Here is a 22,210-nt window from a genome sequence, read left to right as displayed (position 1 = left end):
GCCTCTCTGAGCTTCAGTTTCCTTTTCTGCAGAATAGGGATAAAAATCCTACCCCTTGGGCCTGTCGTGAAGTCTATATGTGTGAAAGTGTGTTGTAAACTATTAAGTGTTATAGATGAGTTAATTATTATGAAACTAATTGAACATGGAGCCTTGTGGTTTTGTCTGATTACAGGTTACTGTCCTCCATAACCTGTTCTCCCTGTACCTACTTGGCCCTTTAAAGCAGGAGGTGGTTGCAGTGGGGAAGCCGACTAAGGAAGGGTTACATTGCAAGAGGTAAGTATTTGAACTCTTTGGATGTGCGGAGTAGGTGGGGAGTACAACTGTAAGCTGGAATGCAGGGCATTAAAGGTGGCAGACCGGGTGTGTATGGATTCCTGTAAGAGTTTGAGACTGAATACAAACCTGTAGGTCATCAAGAGTTTGGGATTACACCTGGGACCTGGTGTGCCACATTCTCCCAGCACCAACACCCATCTTAATTAGCCACCTCCCGCAGGATGCCCTGGGATGCTTGTTAAGGTCTCTCCATCCACCTGGCTGGGGAATCGTAGCAGGGACCAGCTGGCAGAGCTGATAGGCCAACGCTAGAGGGGGTGGGTGGTGTAGGAGGTAGTGCCGACCCAGGCTGTGGGTTTGAAACTCACCAGTCAGGAAGTGAAGTCGACAGACGGAAGGGCAGGCAGGGGAGGGGAGTTCTGGGGCGCAGCAGAAGAGGCCTTCTGGGGTTTGGAGGCTGTGGGGCCATGGGCTTCAGAGCCAGAGGTTGCTTTTAGCCCAGCAAGACAGATCTGGGCAACATGAATGCCCAGAGGCAGTTGGCTGTAGCTGCAGTGAGAGCAGAAGTCAGACGACATGAGGTGACCAGGCAGGCTCTAAGCTGCCTCAGGAAGCTGGCAGAGAGGGTGAGCGACCCTGAACTTCGGGACAGCATTCAGACCTCAGTGGACCGCATACGAGGTAAGAGAAGGATTAGCTCCCATCTTGGGTGTATTGGGGACCAGCAGGGGCATATAAGGGCTTGCTGGATCATACAGCACTTCCCAATCAGCCACTTTCTAGTCCCCAAGATGTAGCTGGGACTCTGGGGGAAGAATATATTTGGAAAGAATGGAAAAAGACATGGGAGGTATCATTCTTCCTCTTTCCCCAACTCTGATCCTTCTCCCAGGGGATCAAAATACAGGTCACTGCTGAGCTGAACTTGACAATGGAGAAGTGGGTGAGCATGGGGAAGACAGGCCGTGACAGACCCATGGTAGACTTGGACCCTGCCTGGGGAGTCCGGGGCAGGAAGCAGTTTGGGGCAGGAGGTTCTGGGACTGGATAATGTGGTCATTCCCAGGACCCATGAAGGATCAGTGACCTCTTGTTCTCCAGCTGTAGAGAGAACACACACACACACACACGCACACACACACCACAACAGATTGAAATACACCACGCAGAGTATCTCAGGCTCCCAGACGTACACTAACGCTCACATAGCATGCTCTGCACAGCCGAAGTGCAAAGAAGTTCCCAGGACTCTCCTCGGTCCCCTCTCCTCCCCGTGCTCACGTTCCTGTCTGCCCCCCCCCCACACCTTCCGCCCTTCGTCCTTAGTGCCATTAGAGCAAGTGATGACAACACAGGGAGGAAGTGCTGCTATGGCAACACCATCCGCCACATCCTCCTGCCCACCCCAGCCTTCAATCCTGTGGTGGGGCCCTGGCAGGAACAGCTTCTCTCTATCCACAAGGCCCCACCACTAAGGAACTGGTGGAACTGGAGGTCACCTCTGGTCTGGTGTCATCTAATTTGCCCCGAAGCTGCAAAGAGCCAATAAAAGCCGGCTGCTTTGCTCATGAAAGGTGTCTGGGAGAAGCACATCCTCCATCATATCCTGGTCTCTTCCAGCCTCTCCATTCTTAGCTGCTTACCTGGGGGTTGGGGTGGGGGGATGGGCAAGATACTGTTCTTTCCATCAAGGATACCTCCTGCCAGACCCCTCTGATAGTAGAGGCCGTCAGAGCATAACTTGGGGAAGAACCAGTTTGGTTCAGGTTCCTAAGGGAACAGTCTGATTTCCTTCCCATTTCCTTTCTTCCAGTAGTGCCCCTCTCACCTCCTGTCCCCCACCATTTGCCAAGAACTATAGCTGATACCTTCCCTACAGCTGTTGGAAAGGCAGACCTAGGGGGGAGTGGCCCCATGGGGCCTCCTAGGGAGGAACTCCAAGCTCCACCCCAGTAGGAAAAGAAAAGGGTGGGGGAGGAAAGAGGTTTAGTCAGGTAGAGGAACTCAGTTTAGCTCTGGAGAGGAGGGAGTGAGGAGGGGTGGAGGCTGAACTCTTTGAGAAGACCACTCTTCATAAGTGATTTTTTGTTCCACTCTAAGAGTCAGTATTCTGTTCCCATTGAACTTAAAGGAAAACTGAGGCCACCAAAGGAAGGAAGGAGAATTAAGCCAGAATCAGCAAATCTTCACCTTCTCTTTCAGAAAAGGCTGCTGAAGGGTCTTCTGTTCTGGGGATGGTGTCATCCTGATGCTGCGGTGGGAGGGGGGCTCTGGGGGGCGGTGCTGACCTCGGGACAGGTCCGCGGAGGGAAAGGGCACCCAGCATCCTGGTACTGCCCCCCTACCTTACCCCCTACCAGGCCGAGCATGCCGCTGGCTCCAGCCTCCGAGAGCCGCCCACGGCAGCACTTATTATAGTCTCCGCTGCGTCAGGAGGGTGGGACGCCAAATTAGGGGAGCGCTGAGACTCCCCGAGTCCCAGGGAGGGGTCTCCAAGGCTGAGAGGAGGCCTCCCTCGACGCCCGCCCCACAACTGCTGGTCTCAGCCTCTGTCCCCCATCGGCCTACCCACTTCAACCTTCTCCCTGGGCTGGAGGACAGTAAGCCTTCAACTCCAAGGTCCCTAAAGGGGTGGAGGACACAGAGCAGACGTTTTCCATTCTTGCTGTCTGTCTCCTCTTTAACCTTCTAAAAAAGCCCCACCCCGAAAACCTCAGGAGATTGAATGGAAACCCAGAAGAGGCCTGTACCCTCTGCCTCAACTGAGGGCGGTCTTTATATTCGGGGCGCTAAATACCCCACACGTGGGTAGCCAGGTGTGAAGGTGGCGCCTCCATTAACCCCGAATCCCCTGGCGGGTGCCCCCGCCCACCACGCACACCGATCCTCCTCTCTGCTTATCCCCGCTGTTTCGGAGGCACTCTTGGAGCTACGGTTGCTATGGAGACCGGATGAATTTTGGTATGGGGGGTGGTGTCAGTCTGTAGACGTATTCCTTCTCCTTCCACCCCGAGCTCGAGTCTTTTGACTCACTTTTCGGCCTGTGTTCCTCGACTCCTCAGATCTTTCCCCTCCTGAGGCACCCCCTCCTTCCACCCACCCTGCTAAGTTCCATGTTTGTCCCCATCCCCAGGGAACACTTTCCAAGTTCACTTTGGGACAGTTAGGCTCAAGTACGGCCCAGTCAATGCACCGCGTATGGAGGGTGGGGGTGGGCGAGGGGGCTGGGTCATGGGGAAGGGGACTCGTGCAAGTACCTGGGGGAAACAAGGGGTCCTGGGAAAGGGATTTCAGGGCTCCCCACTTTCCCACATGAGCTTCCCCAGAGTTGGCAGTGAACCCGCATTTGCTCCGTTTTCTCCGAGGATTGTCCACCCATACACCGATCTTTACTCTCGCGCCTAAATGTCATACCCAACAGTAGCGCTCCCTGACCGGGGTGTGCTAAGGGAGGGTGCTGGAGTGTTGGAGTAGGTGAGTCCAAGTTCCCGGAAATCCAGCCCAGGATTTGGGAGGGAAATCCAGTCCTGGATTTTGCACCGCCTTCGCAGACAGCCGTGCTGGGGGAGAGAAGGTGCGGGGGGAGATAGAGTGGGGAGGGGGGCCGGGGGCCGCCTCCTCCTCACTGTGAGGGGAGCGCCCGGACACAGCGCGCATCCGGACCAAGCCGAGCCCCGGCGAGCCCCCCAGACCCTGCGCCCGGATCTCACGCCCCTCCTCTCCTAGACCCCAGACCCGTGGGTGCCCACCCCCTCCGGCTTCCCTCCTTCCTCCCCCGCCGGCGCCTGTATCTCCATCCCCAGCATCCTCCCCGCGCCCCTGCGAATCCCCCGCACGACCAGCCCCATTAGCTTCCCACCCTCCTTAAGACCCCCTCTCCGACCCCCCATCCGCGGCCTCTGCCCCTTGAGTCCCCATCCCCGCCGCCTCCCCCGCACCGGTTCTTCTCCCTAGCCTCGGGTTCCTCTTTTCTGCCCCCTTTTCCTCCCTCTCCCCTCTTTGCCCCTCTACAGTCCTCCCCGCCCTCCCCCGCCCATCTCAGCGCCGCCACCCAGGCCGGGGTGCGGGGTCCGGCGCGCCTCCCTGGAGCAGCACCAAGGTCCCGGGGCTCCAAAGGGGTGGGGGGGCAGGGCGGGGAGCATGGGGAGGGGGCGCCCCGTGTGATGGGAGGGGGGCGCAAGCGGAGGCGGCGGCGGCGGCGGCGACAGCGGAGCCGGGCCGGGGGCTCAGCGGGGTCCGGGGGCTGGGGGCAGCGAGCAGGGCGGCCCCATGGCCGGGCCCCCCTGAGGCAGTCCGGGGGAGTCCCCTCCCCTCCCCAGCTCGGGGGTCTCGGGGCCCCATGAGCCGGGGCGCGGGCGCGCTTCAGCGCCGGACAACGACCTACCTCATCTCGCTGACCCTGGTCAAGCTCGAGTCGGTGCCTCCGCCGCCGCCTTCTCCGTCTGCGGCCGCAGCTGGTGCCCCGGGGACCAGAGGTACCGAGACCAGGGATCCTGGTAGCCCCCGAGGCGCGGAGGAGCCGGGCAAGAAGCGGCACGAGCGTCTCTTCCACCGGCAGGATGCGCTGTGGATCAGCACGAGCAGCGCGGGCGCCGGGGGCACCGAGCCCCCCGCCCTGTCCCCGGCTCCGGCCAGTCCGGCCCGCCCCGTCTCCCCGGCTCCCGGCCGCCGCCTCTCCCTCTGGGCCGCCCCTCCCGGACCCCCACTCTCCGGGGGGTTGAGTCCCGACCCTAAGCCCGGGGGCGCCCCCACCTCCTCCCGGCGCCCCCTGCTCAGCAGCCCGAGCTGGGGAGGTCCGGAACCCGAAGGCCGGGCGGGCGGCGGCGTCCCCGGTTCTTCCTCCCCGCACCCCGGCACCGGCAGCCGGAGGCTCAAGGTGGCGCCTCCTCCGCCGGCTCCCAAGCCTTGCAAGACCGTGACCACCAGTGGCGCCAAAGCCGGCGGGGGCAAGGGCACCGGTAGCCGCCTGTCATGGCCCGAAAGCGAGGGCAAGCCCAGGGTCAAGGGGTCAAAGAGCAGCACCGGGACTGGAGCTTCTGCCGCTGCTGCTGCTGTCACCGCCGCCGCCGGGGGAGGGGGAGCGGCAGCCACGACCGCAGGTGGGGTCGGGGCTGGGCCCGGAGCCCGCGGGAAGTTGTCCCCTCGGAAAGGCAAGAGTAAGACCTTGGACAACAGTGACTTGCACCCGGGACCGCCTGCTGGCTCTCCTCCTCCACTAACCGTCCCAGCAACCCTGGCTCCAGCCGCTGCTGTCACCGCCGCCTCCGCGCTGCCCACTGGGCCTGCACCTCCAATCACTCTGGAGCCTCCAGCTCCCGGGCTGAAACGGGGCCGGGAGGGGGGCCGAGCATCCACTCGAGATCGCAAGATGCTCAAGTTTATCAGCGGCATCTTTACCAAGAGCACAGGGGGCCCTCCTGGCTCCGGACCTCCTCCCGGACCCCCGGTCCTGTCTTCTGGCAGCGGGTCTAGGGAGCTGCTGGGTGCAGAGCTCCGCGCTTCCCCTAGTGAGTAGGACCAGGGCCTGAGAACAGCGAGGGGAGGGCACCTGAAATGCTCAGCTTGGGGTGGGGGAGCGGTGTGCAGGACTGACTTAGAGAAGCTTCTTTCTTGGGTGGGTGGATGAACCAGACTCAATTCTCTGCCAAGGACTGGGGCAAAGGATGAGAGGTCCTGGAGAGGGGTGAGTAGGCATTGCGGGACATGAGAGAAGACTTGATTTCAGAGGGACTCAGAAAGCCTCAGAGCTTTCTGGGAAAATAATGCCCTTGGTCAGCGTGGCTGTAGGAAATTGCTCCCAGAGAAGCCCCAGACCCCACTTCCAGCCTCAGCTGGACTCTGGGAGATGGAAACTGGGCTTTGCCTTACCCAGAGGAACACTGAAGGTGAAAGGGATGAGGAAGCCTCAGTTTCTCCTGAGCACTTGGGGTAGGTGGCATGAGCGTGACCTTGCAGGCAGCTCCTCGCCAGGGACAGGTCTTTTCCTGGGCTGAGAGCAGGCTAGTGAGGCAGCAGGGAGGCAGTGGGTTTCTTTCCAGGCAGTGAAGGCCGATTGGGCAGTACGGGAGTACGTGGGGGCTGGAACATGCTGAATACTTGAATGTGAAGGGAGAGGGGCTGATAGGAAGCCTCACTTCCCCCACCGCCCACCCCGGCCCCCTAGCAGCATTGAAACCCGCAGGGGACCGACCAGGAGTGACTCAGGGGGGTGGAACTGCTGCAAAGGCAATTCTTACCCCTGGAGACTTGGGAGAGGGTGCGGAGAAAGTAGTGTCTTTTTGCGGGGAGGGGGGTGTCTTTATTTATTTATTTTCTAGAAGAGAGAGGCGAGGGCGTCTTGGTTCAGCTCACACTCCCGGGAGAGGAGGCGGGTCCGAGAGCGCGGGCGGCCCCCGGGGTTTGGCTCTGGTGCGGGTGGGAGCAGATGGCTCCGGATCCCAGAGTTCCCGCCGCAGCTGCGGCGCCCCGGGAACGTCCGGCTAGTGTCAGGCGCGGGGGCTGGACCCGGCGGGCGGAAGGAGCATCCTTCCCTCCCCCGTGCCCCCCATCCCTCCCCAGGCCTGTGGCTTCTCTCGGCCAGGGAGTGGAGCCCTTCCCCACCGTTCTCTTGGAGGGTGCTTGTGGGAAGGGTATGGGAGAGGGAGGTATAGAAAAAATCCAAGCTCCATTTCTTGGGCTGTGGGGAGGGGTCAGGGCCACCGTGCCGTTGACCTTGAAAAGGGGGAAGGATATCCTCACCTCAGTTTCTGTCCTGTGAAATGGAGATTGAGGACGACCCACTCCCTTCTATGTCCCAGCCCCTCTTCCTGAGATCTGCCCTGAGAATCTGTCAGGCCGGTGGAGAGGACACCTTTTCTCCTTCCCGAGGGAAGAACCCGCCACGGTCAGAGCCTTGGTCCCTCGGTCTGGAGCAGGGACCTACGTTTGGGGATGTGCTTAAAGGGAGATGCCAGCCGAAGTATTTTTGTCTTGCTGGCTCCGTTGCTAAGCAACCACTGAGCGGCAGCAACAGCTGTGGGGAGAGTGGCTAGGATGGGAGGACTGGGGACCACTCTCAAACCTAGCCTTTCCACAGAGCTCTCCAGTCCAGGCTGGGCAGCTACAAAAGGAGGAGGTCTAGCTGAGGTTTGGGATGCTAGACCTCCTAGGATGCTCCTTGGCCTGGAGCATCCCCTCTTACAACTTTTCCGTTACAGAAGCTGTGGTCAATAGCCAGGAATGGACTTTGAGCCGCTCCATTCCTGAACTGCGCCTGGTAGGTAACCCAGTCCCCTTGTCTGTATGAAGATTGACCTCCCCCCCCCAACCCCGCCCGCCACTGAACTCTCAACTCTCTCTTCTTCACCTCTTCCCTTCCCTCTCTGTGAGAATGGGGAATAGTTTTCCAGTTCTCCTGAGATTCTACCTTCATGGCACCTTCCTAGGACTTGATACATCCGCACAACCTTTTCTTCTATAGTCTCGCTTCTTCCTGCTTGTCCATGGTCCTCTTCCAGGCTTCTTATTTCTGACATCTCCCCTCTAGCCCTTCATGTTCTGTTGCCTAGAATTGGGTAAAATTTTCCAACTAGTGCCCAGAGCTGTGACATGCCCCCCACCAGACATGCATCTAGTATGTTTCCTAAACAACACAACAGCAAAAAAAAAAAAAAAAAAAAAAAAAGGTACTGAGTTGTTGACATTCTTCAGCTTGTTGTACACTTCCAGCTTGAGATCATTTCTTACACATGCATGGCCTGATCCTCCCAAATGCTGTCTCCTGACTGACTGTCAGCCAGGCCCTGTAGGACCCTGCTTGGGTGATTTAACACTGCCAGTCCCTTTGAGTTCTCTGGAGTGTTCAGACTCAATTATCCTCCTTCCTCTTAATTCCTGAAATCTCTGTTCTACAACCTTGTCCTCAGGGTGTGCTGGGTGATGCCAGGAGCGGGAAGTCATCGCTCATCCACCGATTCCTGACCGGTTCATACCAGGTGCTGGAGAAGACAGAGAGTGAGTTCTCAGGAGCCATAGTAAGCTAAGGATTGGGGTCAGGGATCCAGGCAGTGTGATCAATGACTGCAGGTATGGAGACCAGAGGGAAGAATGAGGCCAGAATAGCTAAAGTACAAGGAGAATGGGGAGGTTTGGTGACTGTGACCTCTGACCTCCTACCACATCCAACTCTTCTGGACAGGTGAGCAGCACAAGAAAGAAATGTTAGTGGATGGACAGACTCATCTGGTGTTGATCCGAGAGGAAGCTGGGGCACCTGATACCAAGGTGAGGGATGAGATGATGGGGTAGGCAGGTGGGCTGGGGTCAGCACTAGCCAAAGGAGAGGGCTCTGGTTTCCCAGGTCTCCTTGGGAATAGCATCCAGAGGAGTGGACCTGTCTGACCATCCGTTTGCTCCCTCACGCTCCGCAAGTTCTCAGGCTGGGCAGATGCTGTGATCTTCGTCTTCAGCCTGGAGGATGAGAACAGTTTCCAGGCCGTGAGCCGTCTTCATGGGCAGCTGAGCTCCCTTCGGGGGGAGGGACGAGGAGGCCTGGCCCTGGCATTGGTGGGGACACAAGGTAAGGAGGGGCTGGGGAAGTGCTGCTTTCAGGGGAGTTCCTACTGGGTATCACCCAACATAGGTGAGAGCTTGGTAATGTGTGGACACGGCTACTTGGACTCCAGTAACCCTCTGGAAGGAGCCTCATCTCCAAATAACTTCAGTAACCCGCTGGAAGGAGCCTGGTCTCCCAAATAAGAGAGTCATTAAAGCAAGCATAAACTTACCAAGGTCTGAGAGAGAAAAGAGGACTCTCCAGGATGGAAGGGACAGCTACAGTGGCAGTCCTCATTCCTCTGAGATGTCACCTACCTTGTGTTTCTCACGCTGCCATTTCCTGATGCCACCACCATGGTAAATACAGTGAAAACCTCAGGCCCTAGTGTGGCTAGAAAGCCTTCTGCATCTTCCCCTTGCTACAGCTGGGTCAGGCTGACACTTTTCAAAGGAACTTATCTAAAAACAAAGAGAAGACACAAATGAAATGATGGAGGAGACACAGAGAGGGCCACCAGGCCATCTTTTCCAGCCGAGCCAGGAAAAGCTTCTCGGGTACCCACCTGTATGAAGCCGGCAGGACTTTCTGTCTGGATGCCTATCTTGCAGGTGGCTGCTTCCACCTGTCGCTTGCCTCCTGCTTTCTTGCTGCAGATGAACAGTCCACCTGTTACCCGTGGACATTCAACCTCTTCCTGGTTCATATGCCAGGTGTCCTCCCACTCAGCTCAGGGTTCATTGAATTTGCAAGGCTGGGTGACTGTCACTAATGAGTCTCGGCTATTTCAGACCTTATCAGGACGTTCCGTTCACCTCTGGAGTATTCTTTGAAGACACTCACACAGGGCTAACCCACCCTGCTCATGCTGCAGCGGGGCATGTGAGCTGGGCTCGGCATTCACAAAAGGCTTACATGCTCCCATCGCCCTGGGTCATAGGAGGGATATTCTCTCATACCCTGTCCTAGTGGTCCCAGTCTAGGACTAGAGCCCAAGAGAAAGGAAAGCAGCAGAGTGGGGATGGGCCCCCCTCATCCAGTCTTCCCCCTTTCTTGTCCCCTTAGACCGGATCAGTGCTTCCTCCCCTCGGGTTGTGGGCGATGCTCGTGCCAGGGCTCTGTGTGCCGATATGAAGCGCTGCAGCTACTATGAGACTTGTGCGACCTATGGGCTCAATGTGGACCGGGTCTTCCAAGAGGGTGAGTGTGGCGATCCCCACATATGTGGGAATCAGGGAGCTGGGGATTAGGATATTCTTGGAGGTCACACATCCAGGCCTCTCTCTGTGAGTGACAGGAAATTAACCTGCATAGGAGGGAGGAGGGACCAGGGAGGTCAGAGAAGGTTTGCTTCATAGCCACAGGTCCTTCTGGACAGGAGGAGCTGGCTAGGCTACAGGTGGCATGAAGGCCACAGTGACAAGGAAGTTGGGACCTATGTTATCTCCTGGGGAGTTCTCAAAGCTGGGCAACGAAGGGTGGTCTTGGGTGTCTGTCCCGCTCATTCCTCCTCCTCCCCCTCCCCTCAGTGGCCCAGAAGGTGGTGACCTTGCGCAAACAGCAACAGCTTCTGGCTGCCTGCAAGTCCCTGCCCAGCTCCCCAAGCCACTCAGCTGCTTCCACTCCTGTAGCTGGGCAGGTGAGTTGGGGTTTCAGGGTCCACAGAGGGGCCGGTAGGAATCAGAGGAAGGGCTGGTGATCCAAGGACAGGTACAGAGAACCCAAGGAGGTTGCGGGGGGCAGATGGAAATGGCAGTGATACCATTTGTAGAAAGTGCGTTGGACTGGAAATCAACCGGGCTTGAAACACCCTTTGCAGCGTCCTTGAGCAACTCACCTAAACGTCCCAAGGTTGTCAGGAACGTTGTATGGCATGATGCTTGTGAAGTCAGCCTCTGCAAAATCTAAAGCACTGTGGCAATGCTAGTGAGGAGTTTTATTATTAATGATAATACAAATAAATGGTGATGAGATGAAGGAATATCTCAAATTCCTCAGAACTAGATGTAACTGTAGCTTGGTGGGGGGGGCATCTCAACTGTTCTGACCCCTCCATCTGCCTGCAGGCTAGTAACGGGGGCCACACTAGCGATTACTCTTCTTCCCTCCCATCCTCACCCAATGTTGGTCACCGGGAGCTCCGAGCTGAGGCAGCTGCCGTGGCTGGATTAAGCACCCCAGGGTCCCTGCACCGGGCAGCCAAGCGCAGGACCAGCCTTTTTGCGGTATTGGACATTGTAACCTCCTATCATCCTGTCCTCTGTTACCTGCCCATCTTCCCTCATCCCTAGACCTCTCTGTTGGGCCCTTCTTCATCTGTCTTCCCTGTCCTTCCGTCAGCATATCCCTCTATCCACCCTCTAACTGATGCCAGTAACCATTCCAGAATCGTCGGGGCAGTGACTCTGAGAAGCGGAGCTTGGACAGTCGGGGAGAGACAACGGGGAGTGGGCGAGCCATCCCCATCAAACAGGTGGGTGGCCCAGGGACCGGGGGCAGGCTGGGGGTAGGTGCTCTTAACTGTTTTTCTCCCATATGCCTCTTTCCGTTCTCCAGAGCTTCCTACTAAAGCGAAGTGGCAACTCCTTGAACAAAGAATGGAAGAAGAAATATGTGACCCTGTCCAGTAATGGCTTCCTACTCTACCATCCCAGCATTAATGTAAGTGCTAGAGACTGGCTGGGCCACACCGGCTGGCCTTGGATGCACTTCTAGGTCTCCTAGTCTGTGCCTCTGACAAACACCAACATCGGTTCTCGGAAGCACTAGTCCTATTCTTTTCAGTTTAGCAAACATCTGTTAGGCACCTACCATATGCCCATGCAGGAGATGGAAATGTGAATACATCTCCCTAGGACTTGCAGTCCAGTGGGAGAAAATGGAGGAAGGACCTCCACCTGGCCTGCCATTCGGGGATGCTTTCTGGAGGAGACAGTGCTGGGCCCGGTCTGTTGAGCTCATCCCCTAGAGCTCATCCCAACCCAGTCCGCTCCTAGAGCCCCCTCTCCAGCCCTTCTCTAGCCGATATTATTGGCTGCTTCCCAGCACCACTGAGGACCCCAACCTTCCCTATACTCTCAACCCCTATACTGCTGCAGGATTACATCCACAGTACCCATGGCAAGGAGATGGACTTGCTACGAACAACAGTCAAAGTCCCCGGCAAGCGGCCGCCACGGGCCATCTCTGCTTTTGGCCCCTCAGCCAGCATCAATGGGCTGGTGAAGGACATGAGCACTGTCCAGATGGGGGAAGGCCCTGGTGAGTGGGGCTGATGACAAAGGGGCAGGAGAGGGGCCAGGGCTAGGAAAAGGAGGGGTAGTAGGGAAGAAGGGAGTGGGACTGGTTAAGCGGGAAGGTGGGTGATGAAGAGGGACCATGTAAGGAGTGGGGCCCAGAGACTGAGTAGCTCACTGAGGATTTATCTTCTTCCCCTTCTGACAGAAGCCACCACTCCTACCCCAAGCCCGAGCCCCAGCCCCAGTTCCCTGCAGCCACCACCAGACCAGACATCTAAGCACCTGCTGAAGCCAGACCGGAATTTGGCCCGAGCGCTCAGCACCGGTCAGTGAGGACTCACCCTCCTTGCACTGTCTTCCAGATCCAGATGGGATGCAGTGGGAAGTGAAATTGGGGTGGGAGCTTGGAGGCTGAATGCGTGAGTGGACACCTTGAGCATCAACTGGGTGCCCAGGCATGTTTAGCATAATGGGTAACACAACTGGCTTCTAGAGCTAAGCTGCCTGAACTTGAACTTGAATCCTGGCTTGCCACTTGGGCAAGTTACTTGACCTCTCCACACCTCAGTTTCCTCATCTGTAAGAGGGAGATAATAGTTTCTACCTCAGACAGTTGCTTTGAGGCTTATACTGAGGACATTGTGCAGCACATAGCCAGCCATCAATATTTGGAATGTTTGGAAATACGTATTTTTTAAAAATAGCGAGTAACATCGTAACAAATGGTCCTCACAACAACTTTGTCGGGTCAAGATTATTATCCCCATTTTAGGGATGAAGAAACTGAGGCTCAGAAGATTAAGTGACTTGCTCAAGGTGTCAAGGCCAGTAAGTGGCAGAGCCAGGATCTGAGTACAGGTCTGACTCTAAACCACTCATCTGCCCTCCTCCCCAGGAATGACCAAGGGGGACCTCCTAGAGAGGGTTGGTGAGGAGGGGGACCCTAAAATGCCAAATCTAGTTCAGGGGAGACAGGCTATGGAGAAATCAGGAAATCTATGGAGGGGGCAGCTGAGGCAGCTGTGTCCCCCTCCCTAAGACTGTACCCCATCTGGAGACCTGAGCCCCCTGAGTCGGGAACCCCCTCCTTCTCCCATGGTGAAGAAGCAGAGGAGGAAAAAGTTGACAACACCGTCTAAAACTGAAGGCTCTGCTGGGCAGGCTGAAGGTGAGGCCCTGGCGGACAGTTCTACTCCCACCCTGCACCCTCACCCCTAAACTCCAGATCCCTGACCTCACTCCTGCAGGAGGAGGAAAAGTGCCTGAGCTGAGTGCTTGACTATGATTACCACTCTGCATATTATTTAGTGAAAAATGGAGGGATGCCCCTCAGCCCCTGTCCTTCCTCCCATTCCCCAGCCAATGCCTTTTACCCCAATAGTCCCCAGCCCGTTCTCAGTGACCCCCCATGTCTGCAGCTCCTGCCCCCCCTCCTAATGACCCTCTCATTCCTGTTGCTGCCCTCAACTCTGCTTGTCACCCCAGCCCCTGCGCCCAGAAGGCCCCACAACCCCCAGGGACTCAGCCCCTGACCTCTATGTCCCCCACGACTCCTCAGCTCCTGGGCTCTGACCACCCAGCTCCTGTTCTCAATAACATCCTGTGATTGCCAAGCTCCCCCAACAGCCTTTGACTACAATGATTCCCATTCCTGCCCCTAGCGACTCCCCCCAGATCCTTGAGACTCCCCCTGAACCCCAGGGACCCCTCACCCCAGGCCTGTGAACTCCTGTCCTCTTTCCCCGTGTTCACTCAGATGCTGGCCATCCCTTCCCCTCCCAGAGACCCGGCTCCTCACCGGTCATGATAACCAGTCCCTACCGCCCCTGCTCTCTGCCGGGTGCTCAGACCCGGGTTCCAGATCTGCCTACTCTCATGGCTCTTGGCTTCCGCTCTACTCTGCTCCGGGGCCACTGACTTTAGTTCTGCTTTCTCTCCCCATCTGTCTGTCCTGCTTTGTCTCTGGAACTGTCTGTCACTATCTCTCTCTCCATCTCTCCATCTGCCTCTTTTTCTTCTTTCTTCGTCTCTTTCTCTCTTCTGCTCTTCATTCTGTCTCTATCTCCTTCGCTTCGGGAAACCAGCCAAGCGCAAAATGTGGAAACTAAAATCCTTTGGTAGTTTAAGAAATATTTATAAAGCAGGTAACAAGCGGGGAGCTGGGTGGGGCGCTCAGCTGGGGTGCAGAGGGGCGGGGGTGCTCCTGCCTTCCCCTGCATGTGCTCGGGCTTCCTGCTCTCCCCCACCCTCTGCTTCCCCAGTGACTCTGCCCCACTCCCAGGGGCTTGGGATGGATATCAGGGAGGAAGAGGGTTTGGGGAAGGCAGCTCCTGTTGGAATTCTGTCCCTCATGACCCCATCCCATCCCCCCACCCAGAGGAAAACTTCGAGTTCCTGATCGTGTCCAGCACTGGTCAGACGTGGCACTTTGAGGCAGCCAGTTTTGAGGAGCGGGACGCCTGGGTTCAGGCCATCGAAAGTCAGATTCTAGCCAGTCTGCAATGCTGTGAGAGCAGCAAGGTCAAGGTAATGGGTCGGGGGTCGGGCGGAGAGCAGAGGTGAGTGTCTGAGGAGTCCGGATAAGGGCTCAGAGGGAGAGTCAGTACTAACCCCAACCCTTCCTGCAGCTGCGCACAGATAGCCAAAGCGAAGCCGTGGCCATCCAGGCGATCCGGAACGCCAAGGGGAACTCTATCTGCGTGGACTGCGGGGCCCCCAGTGAGCGCAAGGGAGCAGTGGAGGGACGTGGGAGGGAGTGTGGTTCGCTGGAATTGATGAATGCTGGGGTTCCCGTGCTGCTCGGCCAGGAGCTGACCCCTGCATTCCGTCCCTAGACCCCACGTGGGCCAGCCTGAACTTGGGCGCACTCATCTGCATCGAGTGTTCTGGCATTCACCGGAACCTGGGCACACACCTGTCCCGCGTTCGCTCGCTCGACTTGGACGACTGGCCGCGGGAGCTGACCCTGGTGCTGACAGCCATTGGCAACGACATGGCCAATCGCGTGTGGGAGAGTGACACGCGGGGCCGTGCCAAACCCACGCGGGACTCTTCGCGGTATGCGTGCAGGAGAGGGGTAGGGGAGACTTAGGGTGTGCGGCTCCCGAGAGGGTCCCCTGGGTAGGGAGCAGAGGTCCTGGGCGCGGGGTCCCTAGAGCCCTTCCCGTTGATCCCTGGTCCTGCAGGGAGGAGCGTGAGTCATGGATTCGCGCCAAGTACGAGCAGCTGCTGTTCCTGGCGCCGCTGGGCACTTCCGAGGAGCCGCTGGGCTGCCAGCTGTGGGCCGCGGTGCAGGCCCAGGACGTGGCCGCCGTTCTCCTGCTTCTGGCCCATGCGCGACACGGGCCGCTCGACACCAGCCCAGAGGACCCGCAGCTTCGCTCTCCACTTCACCTGGCGGCCGAACTCGCCCACGTCGTCATCACGCAACTGCTGCTATGGGTACGTGAGCGGGGAGATGGTAAAGGGGTCTCTGAGGGCTCCGTCTGGCAAACAGCCAGGCGCGGGAGAGCCCGAGGGCCCCAAAGGGACCCTGGAAGTGGGCTCGGCGATCCCGGGGAGCCGGCGGGCGGGGATTGGCCCCGGGGACGCTCCGTAACGCGGCCGTCTCCGCCCCTTAGTACGGCGCCGACGTGTCCGCCCGCGACGCGCAGGGCCGCACGGCGCTGTTCTACGCCCGCCAGGCTGGCAGCCAGCTGTGCGCCGACATCCTCCTCCAGCACGGCTGCCCGGGTGAGGGCGGCAGCACAGCCACCACCCCCAGCGCGGCCACCACCCCCAGCATTACCGCCACGCCCAGCCCCCGTCGCCGGAGCAGCGCCGCCAGCGTGGGCCGAGCCGACGCCCCCGTCGCGCTGGTATAGTTGCGCCGCCGGAGAGACACCCCCTACCCCACCACGGGCCGGGCACGACCACACTGGGTGGACCGCTGGACAGATGCACCCACTCACCTCTCCAATCCGCACCCCGTCCCATGGGAGCACTTCTTACCCCCCCCCAAGAGGGCACAGCCCCCACGCCTCCCAGAAGACACAAACTCACCTCCCTCTCCCCAACGAGGCATGGAGACCCCATCTTGACACGCCCCCTCTCCACTGTTTGCACCCTCGGATTGCTCTGGGTCTACCCTCTGGGTGTTGGCGGCAGGGGACGCCCCCGTCGCGGTGCCTGCTCCTGGCAGTTTGGATGTGCCCGCTCGCGCCCCCTAGGGGTGGGGGAAAAGACCCAGTCCTGCCTGTGCTCGACAGTCCCACGGCGCGCGAGCACTTACCCAGGCTGGCTCCTGGGGCGACGTCACGCCACAGGGAGGTGTTAGTAAGTGGGAGGGCTAGCCCTGGGACTTGAGGCCAATAAGGGGGACCCTACCCTTTCTATGCTAATCTCACTGCCCAGTGAAGGGGGAAGGGCAGCGAGGGGCAGGACCCCTGCTGCCCATGGGGGTAGGGGGTCCCCAACCCTTTCCGTGAAAGGGACCATGAGGAGTGGAAATCAGGACGTTCCCCCCACATCCACCCATGGATGGAAGCTAGAGGGTCGGGGGAGCCTAAAGCCTGGGTCCCTCCTCACTACCATCTCGGGAGGGAGAAGGGATGGAGCAGGAGCGGGCTAAGGGGGACTTGGGAGGGGCCTTGTAATTTATTGCTTTGTTCCCCAACAAGGGGGCGGGGGCGGGCAGGGCTTGGGGAGGGCGTTTCAGGGTAGGGGAAGCCAAGGGTGGGCAGAGGGTGGGGTGGGGTGGGGTGCTCTCGGGTTGTGAGTGTCTGTGACCGTGACTGCGTACCTGTGACTGTGCAGCGCCCGTGGTGATCTGGGGTAGGCGGCACCCCTACAATGGGACCCCTCCCCCACTGTTCTTCCTGTCCAGCCCCTCCCTTCCACTGGAGCAGCTCCAGACCCAGCCCTCAACCCCAGGATCCCTCCCAGCCAGGGTTAAGAGAATGTGAGGTGGCTGGGAGGGTCTCCAGGCCCCCTGCCTCATCTCCGGAAAGGGGGTGCTGGGGTGAATTTACCTGGCCCAGCCCCGCCTCCCTCAGTCAACCCAGCCCTTGGGCCGTCTGTGTCAGTGGTTTCCGGTATTTTTTTTTTTTTCCTGGCTAAAATATTTTGCAAAGGACCAGGTAACTGGGGAGAGGAGAGGGGCGGGGGCAGGGGGGGAATACCCGCCCCTCATCTCCTCCAAGGCAGGTGGTGTGAATCTTCTTCAACAGCAATTAAAGAGGAAGTGATTTTGTCTAGGGGGTGAGCTGCTGGTCTGTTCTTGAAGAGTTGGGTCAGGGAATGGCCTTGGTCAAGGTGGGGAATTGGAGGTGGGAGAGGGCCAGGGAGGGTGCCTCCTGCTGGGGCTGGTGTCAGGGCAGTATCCAAGGGCGCGGGGGCAGTAGGTCAGATGCTCCATCATGTACAACAGTTCCAGGTTCATGTAGTGGAAGGAGACGGGCAGGTCAGGGCAACAGTGGGGACCCAGGGAGCAGAGAAGTCACTGACTCCCAAGATGACTCCTGTTTTGGGAAGGAGTTGGGGTGTGGAGCTTAGAGAAGAGGACAGGGGAGGGGGGCTGCTGGAGGGGTGAGAAGATAGAGTAGCTTTGGTTAAGAGCAGGAACTTTGGAGTCAGATCTGATTTTGACACCAGTACCTCCACTTCATAGTTAGGTGATCTTGGGCAGGTTACCTTGGTGGCATCTGTTTATTTGTAATCTGAACAATATCTGTTCAGAGGGCACCTGGTAGGGGCTCCAGCATCAGTCCTGGAGGACTGCCCCAGGCCAGCCTACCCACTTTGAGCACCTGGTACCAGAAGTAGAGCTTTATTGTAGGGGTCCCTCTCCTGGCAGGGAGGGAAGGGATGGAAGGTCTCCCAATCACAGATGTCCCTAGTGTCACAAACTCCATGTTCAGCTGAGGCAGACATTTGCCCACCCCCGTGTCATGCACAGGACTGCAAGGACACAGCAGCCTGAGGCCGGCGCAGCCGCCAAGAGCTGCAACATCTCGTGGTTCAGCATATAGGCAGTCCCGCTGTTCCTTGTGTGCAGCTGAAAGCATTTGACCTGGTAGAGGGACCGGCGCGGGGGCGGGCGGGCGGCGGTGGGCCAGCAGCCTGCACGGGCTGGGCAAAGCCACACACATGTTGTCAGCTACCTTGACAAACCAGTCTGTGGCCCAGCGTCCTCCGGTAAGGTTGGTTCTGGTCCTCTGCACCCCTCATCCCCATGAGGGACATTCAGTTGCAGGTGCACCACTGAGCTGGTTGCAGGAACAGGCCCAGACCCCATTCACATGGGAGGCCCGGGTTCTATAGGGCCCTAGGCTGGGTGACCACCTAGCACAGCACCCTGACCCAGGAAAAGGTGGATTCAGAGTTGCAGGTGCAGTAACAGGTGCAGATGCAGGCATATGGTCTGGGAAGGCAAAACAAGAGGAAGAGAGGCAAGTAGCAAAGAAGCCTCAACTGGAAGACCCAGCCACCCCTCCCCTCTTTCATCAGAGACCCTGGACTCCCCCCTCCATCCCCACTTTCCTTCTCGGTGGCAAAAGCTCACTCCCTTCCTCAGAAGCTCAAGAGTGTGAGAGACTGTGGGGAGGAAACAAGGACCCTGGAGAGAATGAAATGACCTCAGGGAACCACAGGCCAGCGGGAAGTTCCTTTCGGTTCCTACCAGAGAAAGGTGGTCAAGGTGTCAGCACCCGCATCAAATCCCCACACTAAGTACTCCACCGGCTCCTTTTTGTCATGGGCTGCATCTTGGCCTGTGGGAAATGTAAAGGGTGGTCATGGGTGGGGTGACAGAACACTGAGCCCTCCAGACTGTAGCTGAATAGGACTCTAGAAGGGAGCTGAAGGGGAGCTGCTGCCCCTTAACATCCATGCCATCTTCCCAGCTCCCCTTGGTGTCCTCACCTGGATTCCTGCTGCCATTCGCCATCCCCTCTTCCTCACCCTCTCCTGGTTACCATCTGCCAGACACCCTGCTCCCCTCCTCTTGTGTGCCTTAGCGCAGCTGGGAGTTCTACCAGAAGCCAAAGGAAAGTAAAAAGGAATTTATTATTGAAAGTACAATGATTAAATCTAGTGAGGTCTCTAGAACTCTATTTTCTTGATTATTTATTTATTTTTATTTTCTATTGAAGTACAATTGATTTACAGTGTTGTGTTAGTTTCTGGTAAACAGCAAAGTGATTCAGTTACATATATATATATTCTTTTTTGTATTCTTTTCCATTATAGTTTATTACAGGATATTGAATATAGTTAGTTCCCTGTGCTATACAGTAGGACCTTGTTGTTTATTTATAGTGGTTTGTGTCTGCTAATCCCAAACTCCTAATTTATCCCTCCCCCACCCACTTTCTCCTCTGTTAACCATAAGTTTGTTTTCTGTTTTGTAAATAAGTTCATTTGTATCTGTTTCTGTTTTGTAAATAGGTTCATTTGTATCACATTTTAGATACCTAAGTGATATCATATGATATTTGTCTTTCTCTTTCTGAGATATATATATATATACATATATATGTATATATCCCACATCTTTTTTTTTTTAATTAATTAATTTATTTTTGGCTGCGTTGGCTCTTCGTTGCTGCACGCGGCCTTTCCCTAGTTGTGGCGAGCAGGGCTACTCTTCGCTGTGGTGCATGGGCTCCTTCTCATTGCGGTGGCTTCTCTTGTTACAGAGTACTGGCTCTAGGCGCGCACGCAGGCTCAGTAGTTGTGGCGCATGGGCTTAGTTGCTCCGCGGCATGTGGGATCTTCCCGGACCAGGGCTTGAACCTGTGTCCCCTGCATTGACAGGCAGATTCTCAACCACTGCGCCGCCAGGGAAGCCCCATATCCCACATCTTCTTTATCCATTTATCTGCAGGTTGCTTCCATGTCTTGGCTATTGTAAATAGTGTTGCAATGAACATTGGGGTACATGTATCTTTTGGAATTAGAGTTTTCTCTGGATATATGCTCAGGAGTGTGAATGCTGGATCACATGGCAACTCTATTTTTAGTATTTTAAGGAACCTCCATACTGTTTTCCATAGTGGCTGCCGCAAGATACATTCCCACCAACAGTATAGAAGGGTTCCCTTTTCTCCACACCCTCTCCAGCATTTATTATTTGTAGACTTTTTTTAATGATGACCATTCTGACCGGTGTGAGGTGATACCTTACTCTAGTTTTGAGTTGCATTTCTCTAATAATTAGCAATGTTGAGCATCTTTTCATATGCCTATTGGCCATATGTATGTCTTCTTTGGAGAAATGTTTATTTAAGTCTTCTGCCCATTTTTTGATTCAGGTTTTTGTTGTTGTTGTTGTTATTGAGCTGTATGAGCTGTTTGTATATTTTGGAAGTTAAGCCTTTGTTGGTTGCCTCATTTGCAAATATTTTCTCCCAGTCCATAGGTTGTCTCTCTGTTTTGTTTATGGTTTCCTTTGCTGTGCAAAGTTTGATTAGGTCCCGTTTGTTTTATTTTTGCTTTTATTTCTATTGCCTTCGGAGAATAACCTAAGAAAACATTTCTGTGGTTTATGTCAGAGAATGTTTTGCCTGTGTTCTCTTCTAGGAGTTTTATGGTGTAATGGCTTATATTTAAGTCTTTAAGCCATTTTGAGTTTATTTTTGTGTATGGCGTGAGGGAGTGTTCTAACTTCATTGCTTTACATGCAGCTGTCCAGCTTTCCTAACACCACTTCTGAAGAGACTGTCTTTTGTCCATTGTATATTCTTGCCTCCTTTGTCAAAGATTAATTGACCATAGGTGTATGGGTTTATTTCTGGGCTCTCTGTTCTGTTCCATTGATGCATATGTCTGTTTTTGTGCCAATACCATGCTGTTTTGATTACTGTAGCTTTGTAGTATTGTCTGAAGTCTGGTAGGTTTATGCCTCCAGATTTGTTCTTTTTCCTCAGGATTGCTTTGGCAATTCTCTTATGGTTCCATATACATTTTAGGATTACTTGTTCCAGTTCTGTGAAAAATGTCATGGGTAATTTGATAGAGATTGCATTAAATCTGTAGATTGCTTTGGTAGTATGGCCATTTTAACACTATTAATTCTTCCAATCCAAGAGCTTGAGCTATATTTCCATTTCATTGAATCATCTTCACTTTCCTTTATCAGTGTTTTATAGTGCTCAGCATGTTAAGTCTTGGTCAGGTTTATTCCTAAGTTGTTTTTTTTTTTGATATGATCTTAAAAGGGATTGGGTTTTTTTTGTTTTTTTTTCTTTGCGGTACGTGGGCCTCTCACTGGTGTGGCCTCTCCCGTTGCGGAGCACAGGCTCCAGACGCGCAGGCTCAGCGGCCATGGCTCATGGGCCCAGCCGCTCTGCGGCATGTGGGATCTTCCCGGACCGGGGCATGAACCCGTGCCCCCTGCATCAGCAGGCGGACTCTCAACCACTGCGCCACCAGGGAAGCCCAGTTCTAGTAGTTTTTGTGTGGAGTCTTTAGAGTTTTCTATATATAGTATAATGTAATCTGCATAAATGAGTTTTACTCTGTCCTTCTAATTTGGATACCTTTTATTTCTTTTCCTTGTCTGATTGCTGTGGCTAGGACCTCCAATACTATAGAAGTGGTGAGCGTGGGCATCCTTGTCTTCATCCAGATTTTAGTGGGAAGGGTTTCAGCTTTTCACCACTGAGTATTATGTTGGCTGTGGATTTGTCATAAATGGCTTTTATTATGTTGAGATATGTTCCCTCTGTACCTACTGTGGTAAGGGTTTTTATCATGAATGGATGTTGAATTTTATCAGATGCTTTTTCTGCATCTATTGAGATGATCATATGGTTTTTGTCTTTTCTTTTGTTGATGTGGTGTATCACATTGACTGTGTATGTCGAACCATCCTTGTGACCCTGGGATGAATCCAGCTTGACTATGGTGCATGATCTTTTTTATGTGTTGTTGGATTCGGTTTGCTAATACTTTGTTGAGAATTTTAGCTTATATGTTCCTCAACGATATTGGCCTGTAATTTTCTCTTTTTGTAGTGTCCTTGGTTTTGGTATCAGGGTGGTGGAGGCTTCGTAGAATGACTTTGGGACTGTTCCCTCCTCTTCAATCTTTTGGAAGAGTTTTAGAAGGATCAGTACAAGTTCTTCTTATGTATGTTTGGTAGAATTCCCCCAGTGAAGCCATCTGGTCATGGACT

General features: G+C 55.6%; 1 protein-coding gene and 1 long non-coding RNA gene across 3 annotated transcripts; one reads left to right on the top strand and one right to left on the bottom strand.

The window, feature by feature from the left end:
- Positions 1-672: 672 nt before the first annotated feature.
- Positions 673-17,288, top strand: AGAP2 (ArfGAP with GTPase domain, ankyrin repeat and PH domain 2). Of its 2 annotated transcripts, none has more exons than XM_027106822.1 (18): positions 673-963; positions 7,479-7,537; positions 8,187-8,274; positions 8,459-8,544; positions 8,692-8,839; positions 9,881-10,015; positions 10,345-10,454; positions 10,882-11,040; positions 11,202-11,288; positions 11,372-11,476; positions 11,914-12,076; positions 12,260-12,379; positions 13,094-13,222; positions 14,432-14,580; positions 14,682-14,772; positions 14,889-15,111; positions 15,240-15,495; positions 15,675-17,288. In XM_027106822.1, exons 1-18 carry the CDS (start codon positions 804-806, stop codon positions 15,915-15,917), a joined length of 2,511 nt encoding a protein of 836 aa, XP_026962623.1. In that variant the 5' UTR covers positions 673-803; the 3' UTR covers positions 15,918-17,288. The 2 variants fall into 2 exon arrangements, with proteins under 2 accessions (XP_026962623.1, XP_026962622.1); XM_027106821.1 differs by lacking the exon at positions 673-963 and adding an exon at positions 4,552-5,789 and having other exon boundaries at positions 15,675-16,420.
- A 1,056-nt stretch (positions 17,289-18,344) lies between these two features.
- On the bottom strand, positions 18,345-19,232 carry LOC113620660 (uncharacterized). Its single transcript, XR_003432852.1, has 3 exons — positions 18,955-19,232; positions 18,713-18,803; positions 18,345-18,454 (listed from the first exon to the last, which is right to left on the bottom strand). It is a non-coding gene; the product is annotated as an uncharacterized LOC113620660 (long non-coding RNA).
- Between the last annotated feature and the right edge of the window lie 2,978 nt (positions 19,233-22,210).

This window comes from Aethalodelphis obliquidens, unplaced genomic scaffold (assembly GCF_003676395.1).
Source record: "Aethalodelphis obliquidens isolate GAN/ISIS:26980383/991018 unplaced genomic scaffold, ASM367639v1 scaffold8, whole genome shotgun sequence".
In the NCBI taxonomy this organism is placed as follows: Eukaryota; Metazoa; Chordata; class Mammalia; order Artiodactyla; family Delphinidae; genus Aethalodelphis; species Aethalodelphis obliquidens.
The sequence above is the reverse complement of the archived record's forward strand: the minus strand, read 5'-3'. Positions and strand labels throughout refer to the sequence as shown.